Source organism: Ostrea edulis, chromosome 5, assembly GCF_947568905.1.
Source record: "Ostrea edulis chromosome 5, xbOstEdul1.1, whole genome shotgun sequence".
In the NCBI taxonomy this organism is placed as follows: Eukaryota; Metazoa; Mollusca; class Bivalvia; order Ostreida; family Ostreidae; genus Ostrea; species Ostrea edulis.
The window spans coordinates 93,622,398-93,632,306 of record NC_079168.1 but is presented as its reverse complement, the minus strand read 5'-3'; the positions used below and the strand labels follow the sequence as shown (position 1 = coordinate 93,632,306).

The 9,909-nt window shown below is 36.7% G+C and overlaps 1 protein-coding gene across 1 annotated transcript in view; it reads right to left on the bottom strand.

Moving 5' to 3' along the window:
- The window catches only part of LOC125650903 (elongation factor 1-gamma-like), a 37,294-nt gene that overhangs the window by 19,121 nt on the left and 8,264 nt on the right, over positions 1–9,909 (bottom strand). The window contains exons 4-5 of the mRNA XM_048879477.2: positions 7,875–8,017; positions 5,032–5,175 (exon numbers count right to left, since the gene is read on the bottom strand). Coding sequence (XP_048735434.2) covers positions 5,032–5,175; positions 7,875–8,000 — 270 coding nt within the window. The 5' untranslated portion in view covers positions 8,001–8,017. The remainder of the gene's footprint in view (positions 1–5,031; positions 5,176–7,874; positions 8,018–9,909) is intronic.

Below are 9,909 nucleotides of genomic sequence, written 5' to 3'. Positions count from 1 at the left end.
GCTTTCACGTAAATTTAAACTTTCCTGACCCAGTGGTTCTTGTTAAAAATTTTAAATGACCCCACCTTATTTTTGTATTTTTAAAAATTATTTTCCCTTGGAGAAGAGCTTTGCCCTTCATTTGAACAAATTTAAATCCCCTTTCCCATAGGATGCTTTTTGCCAATGTTGGTTGAAATTAATTGGCCCAGTGGTTCTGGAGAAGAAGTAAACTAGAAAACTGACACGGTCAGCAAGGGCCCCGCCGAAGGTTATTAGAGGAAAGTGACATCTGTATTTGATATAGCAATGTTTGGAGCTGGTATATATGTTAGAATTAATAATATATAAAGATACATTGGAATGCCAATTTGTGAAAAAGGCATCATCAAGCATATTTATGAGAGACTTATGCAATTTAAATTACTTCTGTTTGACACACACTCATGAAATCCACTCAAACACATCAGAGTGCAACAAAATCCCATTCTAATAGGGGATTCAAAATGGATAACTGGTACAAAATATAGTACATACTATTCGAAAAGGATTATGAATTTGACATATTGATGTCTTGGAAAAGGAAATTCTGACATCGGTGCTCTAAGCATTTTCAAACACATTGTCATTTGATAAAAGTGTTCTACATTTTTAAAAATAGAGATTAATATGCCTTTACATATATAAGTGAGAAAGTTTCCATTATTCCTAGCCGAGACATACCATGTATGCGCAAAAAATTCATGTGCAAATATCAAAATACTCATGTAGAAAATGTGGACCTTACCGTCAACAAGCGCAGTGAAACACACCATTTCGAGATTTTCCGCCGACAAAAGCTCGGTAACAGTAATGAATAAGGTACACTCATTTTGTATCTATTTTGTGACTTTCTTTATTAAAAGGAACAGTCTCTAATGTGTAACGTGCAATTACTACATAATCATGAAGCAGTTTCACTTTGCAACCGGATATAAGAAATTTTATTTCGCATTCCGATCCCGATCGAAAGTTGTTGACTGGGAATGACGTGTTTAAATTCAATATACATGTAACATCAAGCATTTTTTATATCACATTAAAAAAAAACAAATATATACACATACACAATTTTGTAGAGTTATTTCTTGTAAATTTTCTATATATCAATACAATGCATATCATAATTCAAATTGAATTATCTCCCTTAGACAGTGGTAAATAAATACGGTCATAACAAGAGGTACTGTGAGCAATGCTCACTAAGAATACCCCCCGCTTAGGGCTATTCCAGAAATAAATACATGGGGGGGTAGGGAGGCACCTTTTGTATATACCAAGCACCCATAAAAAAAAATAAAAAATTGCCCCATGACCCATCAAATTAATATAACTCATTTTATAATGACCCATCTAATTAAAAAAAAAACTTAACCAGACCCACCACAAAAATATTTTTAAAAAATGAAAACAGTACAAATCTCGCGATGTTTTCGGGACAAACATTCTAGTAGCGAGCGCAGGCTCTAATGACTAGAGCGCGGGAAATAATCCGAGCTAAATCTCAACCTCTAACAAGGAAAATTTTTTGACGCCAATCCCAGAAGTCCCTTGTCAAAAATGGCTGAGATCTCATCAAGTCACACCTTGGAATCAATCGGATCACGCGCTCGTCTTTTTCCGTCACCGGTTCATTTGCAGTTACGGAAATAGTCGAGTAGTTACGATTGACCTTGGAATATGATTGTGAACTTAAGCAGAATATCATCCTAATCTTTGTGGCCTCCTAGCTCCAAAATTTAGTGCACCATTAGGAGAAATGTTTAACGGAGTGCAATGTTTATGAAAGGCAGGCTAAGATGATGTGTGACGTCATGTCTACGTTTTGACGTACGTCATAATAAGGCAGACAGTGGCGGATCTAAATACGTACTTGTTAAAAGTCATACTACCGGGACATTATTATTACATGTACGTGAACATTAAAATACTAAATTCTCAATAGGAATTTATTATTCTAACCAAAAAAAAAAAAAAAGGGAGACTAACTCCTTAAAAACTGTTAGAATATGTGAGGGATCACAAGTACTGAATTAGTGGTATTTAAAAAATTACAAAAAATCGATTGGATTGAAAACATTTTTTAAAAATCTTTGGGTTTTTTCCCGTGACTAAAAATAACAAGTGCTTCAATCCATTTCCTTTTAACATGTCTGGTAATGTAAACCACGATGACCCCCCCCCCCCCCCTCCCTCATGATAACCAACCCCATGCCACTTGCTAAGTAAATTGACTGAAAAATCCTTAATTCTAGTTTTGTAAATTGATCTTAATTAATGTATCCTCACAACAACAGCATTCCAGGAGAGGGGCTGAAATCATTGATATTGCAATTTTATTCAATGATTATATGTGAATGCTGAAATATTTCTTCATTGTGTTACAACTAGGATTATGTACAATATTATAAAACTTGTTCTAATTTTCTCATTTAGAACACACCATTGCTACAAGGGGATTATCATATGAATTTCATTTTTCTAATTAGATAGGGTTCGCAGGGGGGGGGGGGGGCATATACATGCCAAATAGTTGAATTTATCGATTTATTTTTAAATTTTCATGATATATTGAAATGCATTTTGTGTTCAAAGACAGTGCTGTTTAAACATAGTTTTACAAACTTGAAAGGTTTGGGCATTTTTATCATACAATTAGTAACTTGAAAAGATTGAGAGTAGAAAAAAGGAAGTAGAGGCCGAGAACATACAGTTCAGAACAGGTCGTGCATCAAAGTTTAAGCAAGTCACAGTGAAGGCAGCAGAAATAAAATGTATATATACTATATAGCATAAAAATATTTAAATCACATTCATGTATACATGTTTTAATGATTTTTAATATAAAACCCTGGGAGAAAATTCATGTAATGAGTATTTTGCAAATAGATATTGTTTAAATTGAACTTGATCAAAGCATGAACATTACAAAATATGTACATATATGAAGCTGCCCTCGCTCAAACGGTAGCACAGTCAACATATTAGTCAATGACGCGGTAATGCCTGTGCGACATTGTATCACAGTAGTTCCGAAGAAACGATGTCACATCAACAATCAAAGGCATCTATGACGGGAATGTTGGAAAGATTGGGAGTCCAAGCGATGCTATTATCATGAAATGGGTATGGATATGTTTTTCCACGAATCGTTCGTCTTCTAATGGAGCCCGCGCCCGGAGGCCTCTATATCACCATCACAGACTGATAAATATAACGCATCGGTACCCTTGCATAAATCAAACAAGGTTTGCCTATTTATATTAGAAAACGGAATACCTATTGGTTTCAAAATATTCCCAAAATAGATGCACTGTAAAACTGTAATAATCTACAGAACAGAGTTCGCCGCCATCATCACGTCCCAACAGACCCTACTAAACGCGCCTCTAATTTGAAGAGTGCCGTAATGGAAAGTTATGCGCTGCAAAGAGCGACAACTCGAATAGTTCTATGTTACTTCCGATTTCCGATTTCGAAAGCACGTTTTCAATTTTCCCTCCGACGTTTTGTAACCAACACGACAAGAGCGACAATAAAAATATTCTGAAAACTCAACATCCACGTGGCACAAAATTAAAAAACAATAGAAACTACCCACTACCCATAATAAATATTTTTTTGACAGTCCAACCACGGACCAAATATAATATGAAAAAATACGACCACCCACACAAAAAAATATCGTCAATCTCCCAAAGGGTGTTGGTAATATGTAAAACTTTAGTATTATGATCCAAAAGGTATCTAGGAACACAGCATCTCCATGCGATGAAAAAAGCCATTAAAGAATTTAAATGGAAACCATATTGCTACTTTGATGTCCAGTGCGCGTGACCTTTGACCTTTTGACCCCAAAATTGATAGGGAACATCTTCATCCCATGGGTAGTCCATAAGTATGATATGGTGACTGTAGGTGGAAAGGATAACGCTTTAGAGCCCGGAAACCATATTGCTACTTCAATGTCCAGTGCTCTTGACCTTTGACCTTTTGACCCCAAAATCGATAGGGAACATCTTCATCCCATGGGTAGTCCATATGTATGATATGGTGACTGTAGGTGGAAAGGATAACGCTTTAAAGCCCGGAAACCATATTGCTACTTCGATGTCCAGTGCACTTGACGTTTGACCTTTTGACCCCAAAATTGATAGGGAACATCTTCATCCCATGGGTAGTCCATGTATATGATGTGGTGACGGTAGGTGGAAAGGATAATGCTTTAGAGCCCGGAAACCATTGCGTCTACAGACGGACGTACAGACAGACGGACAACCCGATTCCAGTATACCCCTCCCCCCCACAACTTGTTGTGGGGGGTATAATAAGAAAGATGATGACATTCAAACAGACAGACAAAGTGACATGACTTCAAAATCTATAGGTATCTTCCTCTTATTGTAAAGTATTTCTGTACAAAATTTGAAAACTGTACAATGAAAACTGTTCGAGTTATCGTGTCACAAAGAAAGTGTTCATAATAACAAAGATAATGACACACATACAGACAGACAGACAAAGTGACATGATTCCAAAATCTATAGGTGTCTTCCTCTTATTGTAAAGTATTTCTGTACAAAATTTGAAAACTGTACAATGAAAACTGTTTGAGTTAATGACAAAGATCATGCTGTACAGACAGAAAGACAAAGCGAAATGACCCCAAAATCTATAGGCTTCTTCCTCTTATTGTACATTATTTCTGTACAAAATTTGAAAACTGTACAATAAAAACAGTTTGAGTTATCGTGTCACAAAGAAAGTGTTGACGGACAGACGGACGGACGGACAATGTGATTACTATAGGGCTTCCCGCATTTCATGCGGGGCCCTAAAAATGTGACAAGTTTAAAAACAGACAGATGGACGAAGGACGTGTGATCAGAAAATCTCACCGAAGTGAGCTAAAAACTTTACAAACAATACATTGTGGGACGTGTCAGTGCAAACAAGTTCATGAGAATCAGAATCCAAGGACATTTTGTAAATTAATGTAATCAAATTGCTTACATGCTTATAGAGTAGAAGCAAATTGCACACAACATTGATGTCAGCTTGCGAAATCCTCTCTCCAACTAAGAAAGTGCGTGTTGACAAATGTCCATTCAGGATTCCAAGGGCTTTTTTCACCTGTTCTTTTGCTTTTTCTGTTTCCTTGAAAAAAAAGAAATATATACTCATTCAATGAAAGTGGAAACACATAAAAATGGGTTTTAGTTTTAACAAGAGGCCCAAAGGCCTTAATGGTCACCTGAGTACTAGTGATAAAGAATCCCTACCCCCCAAGGGCTATGAAAAAGAATTTCCTGCTCTATCTAAGCTAAATTCTAATGTTCACCAACACTGTCCAACAGTATAAAACAAGATGAGTTCTCGGGGTTTGACATTTACTTTTTGGAGCGCTAGACCAGTTGGGCTACTTCAAACGATTTTTACTAGCCCTCACTAACTTTCCAAGAAAAAAAAAAAGATAATTTCTCCACATCTAAATACTTAATTCAAATGACAAACGTTGAGTTTGAATTAAAACGTACATGTATTTGATAGTCTCAAATCTTTAGTCTCGTCATTAAGGTTGATGCTTTTATCTTCAAACACCTTTTCTGTTTCTTTAAATTCTACCCGGCACAGAAATTCCTTAGTCCATTTAAAATAAAATGACCCCAACCTTTTTTCTTTAATTTAGATTTCGTAAGTTCTGCTTTTATTTCTTTCTGACCTTTCCCTTTTTTTCTCTTTGGACATCTTTCCTTAAGGACGAAAAGTTGTATATGAATATAGAGACATTCCCGCAGATGTCAACATAAAAAAATGGCTGTTTACGACGTAATTTATTAATTTGATATAAATACTTTCTAATATTCAATGAAATAGACTGGGTTTATTATTTTTATTGAAAATGAATTCAATTTATCCGAAACATAACTTTACAAACATTAACATTGAGTAGATGTCGTAAAACATCACTTAATTCCAACCACAACTTATTTATTAAAACTAAAAATAACAATTATTTCATCACACGGTTCAAATCTTTAACATTTACTTTTTTCAAATTAAGAATAAAATATCCTATTGTGTAAAGTAAAGTTTCTTGTTTATTTTTTTCACACGACCAGTCGGACTAGTAAATCGACATTTTACCCTTTGTCGGTCGGACGTGCTTTAGTGTCAAACCCTGGTTCTTAAAACTTCAATGCCCTCACTGATGAAATTAGGCTTTACATAATATACATTTGTAAGAGGTGTATTAACATTAAAACATTAAATAATATGACTAATTTGGACACATCCTACAGTCAAAACCCTGGGTTGTGAAATTCACAATTTTTTGTACTTGTACATCCTTTTCTGCTATTCCTAGGTATGCATTTAGATTCTATACAGTATCAGCAAACTTGCACATAAAATACTATATACTATATTTGGCCTTATCCTAATACCAAAATCCCTACCCCTGGGATCATAAAATTTACAATTTTGGCAAAGGACTACTTCACCGTGTCAAACCGTTACTTTGGGGGAGTCGCAAAAAAGAACGACGGAGTCGCTTTTGACGCCAGAGGGAGTCAATTTTCTTTGCTTCGAATTAAGGATGCATTTAGCAACAAGACAAGATTCCGATGTTCATGTAGCTTATTTATCGTATTGTTCCGTGTAATATAGCATTTGTGCAAATACTAGTTATAAATGCAACAAGAGACCCATGGGCCACATGGCTCACCTGAGTCACCTTGGCCCATTTCTGAAGACTTTCCATATATATTTGCATGTAAAACCTTAGTCCCTATTATGGCCCAAACTACCCTTTGCAAACTTGAATCTACACTATGTCAAAAAGCTTTCATGTAAATGTCAACTTCTTTGGCCCAATGGTTCTTGAGAAGAAGATTTTTAAAGCTTTTTCCTATATTTGTATGTAAAACTTTGACCCCCCCCCCCCCCCCCCCCCCCCACCCCCCCCCCCACTTGTGGCCCCATCCTAACCCCCGGGGGCCATGATTTGAACAAACTTGAATCTGCACTATGTCACAAAGTTTTCTTGTAAATATCAGCTTTTCTGTCTCAGCGGTTATTGAGAAAAAGATTTTAACTATATATTTGTATGTAAAACTTTGATCCCCCTTGTGGCCCCATCCTACCCCCGGGGGCCATGATTTGAACAAACTTGAATCTGCACTATGTCAGAAAGTTTTCATGTAAAAATCAGCTTTTCTGGCTCAGTGGTTCTTGAGAAGATTTTTCCTATATATTTGTAAAACTTTGATCCCCTATTGTGGCCCCATCCAACCCCCCGGAGCCCATGATATGAACAAACTTGAATCTGCATTATGTCAGGAAGCTTTCATGTAAATCTCAGCTTTTCTGGCTTAGTGGTTCTTGAGAAGAAGACTTTTAAAGTTTTTCCCTATATATTTGTATGTAAAACTTTGATCCCCCCTTGTGGCCCCATCCTACCACCAGGGGCCATGATTTGAACAAACTTGAATCTGCAATATGTCAGGAAGCTTTCAGGTAAATTTCAGCTCTTCTGGCCCTTTGGTTCTTGAGAAGATTTTTAAATGACTCCACCCTATTTTTGCATTTTTGTGATTATCTCCCCTTTGAAAGGGACATGGCCCTTCATTTGAACAAACTTGAAAGCCCTTCACCCAAGGATGCTTTTGGCCATGTTTGGTTGAAATTGGCCCAGTGGTTCTGGAGAAGAAGTCAAAAATGTGAAAAGTTTAACAGACAGACGGACAGACGACGGACAAAAAGTGATCAGAAAAGCTCACTTGAACCTTCGGTTCAGGTGAGCTAAAAACTCACTTGAGCCTATAGATCAGGTGACCAATAAACAGTTTATCTACCTGTTTGTTAAACTGCAGAACTCCCAAACACGGATATACCCAGGTGCATGATGCTGGCAAAATTTCATTTTCTCCAAAATTAATCCACTGCTGCACATATGCTGCATCAGTGGAATTTGCACCCATCAGCTGTGCATTCGACACTGAAATAACAAGTATTCTATTAGTACTGCATAGAAATACATGAAAAGTAATGGCCTCGTCAAGTAGTCTACGCAATATTTTGCTTTAACAATCATACGTCAACAGCTTATATGCACAAGAATAACCAGGTCCCATAAAACATAAGGACCATAATTTGGTATTCAAACTTTGGTTTCTTTTGATATCCATTTTCAAAATTTCTTAAAATCCAACATTTTCCCCGTGGATTATGTTTGTTTGAGAAACCCATTAGAAGGACAGTATTATTCTTCATTTCCATCCATTCTTGTTTAACTCTTGGACTAGCTGCTACGAGCAACTACTGTCCCTGGGCTGCAGGAATTCTGAAATTTACGATTTATGTCCCCCCTTCTTCCAAAGATGCTTCATACCAAATTTGAAAAGAATTGGAATGATAGTTATCAAGAAGTTAAAAATGTATATAGTTCATTTAACAAGAGGTACTGTGAGCAATGCTCACTAAGAATACCCCCCGCTTACCCCAATCTCCCAAAGGGTGTTGTTAATAGGTATAAATTACCTCTTTCCTGAGTGTAAAAATATGGTATGCCTTTGTAGAAGAAAATGGAAGATACAGTCCAAAAACAAATCCATGGCATAAACCTATAATTTTGACCTTGAGATCAAAGGTAAAGGTCATAAAGAGGTCATGAATGTACATGACACATAGTATCATGGTGATACACCCATGTCTTATGGTATGACTATGTCAAAACCCTATAATCAATTTTGACCTTGAGGTCAAAGTTCAAAGTCATATAGAGGTCATGAAGGTACCCGACATCGTCGCATGGTGATACACTCACCTGTCAAATATGGTATGCCTATGTCAAAGAACAAAGAAGTCATGGCCCCAACACAAATCCATTGTAAAAACCTTTAATTTTGACCTTGAGGTCAAGGTCATATAGAGGTCATGAAGGTACATGACACATCATCTCATGGTGATACACTCGTGTCAAATATGGTATGCCTATGTCAAAGAACAAAGAAGTTTTGGCCCGGACACGAATCCATTGTAAAAAACCTTTAATTTTGACCCTGAGGTCAAGGGTCAAGGTCATATAGAGGTCATGAAGGTACTTGAGACATCGTCTCATAGTGATCCACCTGAGTGCCAAATATGGTATGCATAAGTTAAAGAACAAAGAAGTTATGGCCCGGACACGAATCTGCACAGACAGACAGACAGTGGATTCCTATATACCCCCCAGAACTTCGTTCGGGGTGGGTGGGGGGTTATAAAAATCTGACAATTTTGACCCACTCTAATACCAAAACCCCTACCCCTGGGATCATCAAATTTATATAATTTTGGTAAAGGACTACCTGTTCTTTCTAAAATATACATTTAACTTCAATTTAGTATCAATAGCACTAAAGATGTTATTTAAGTGTTTTACACATAAACACTATATACCAATATTGGCCCCGCCCTGGGTAAGAACCTCTACCCTGGGGATCATGAAATTTTCAATTTTGGTAGAGACCTTCCTGCTCTACATCACTATGCATCCAGTTTCTCTTAACCATGTGCGGTTGAAGATTTTTGAAAGTCAATTTTGGGCAGTTTCTGTCCTGCTCCTAGGGCCCCAGAGTCCTGGAATCTACAATTCATGTTCCCCTTGTCCCAAAGATGCTTCATGCCAAATATGAAAAGAACTGGACTGGTAATTATCAAGAAGTTAAAAATGTTCAATTGTCGACGATGGTTGACAACCAATTGCAATAGTAAACTCGGGTCACCTAAAAAATGCTGATAACTCATCAAAACCCGTTTTGAAAACTCTATTCCTGCATTTGTTTTTTTTTTTAAAAATCCAGGTAAATGCACAAAATACCTGCTTTTTAGAATTGGGCCTATTTCAGC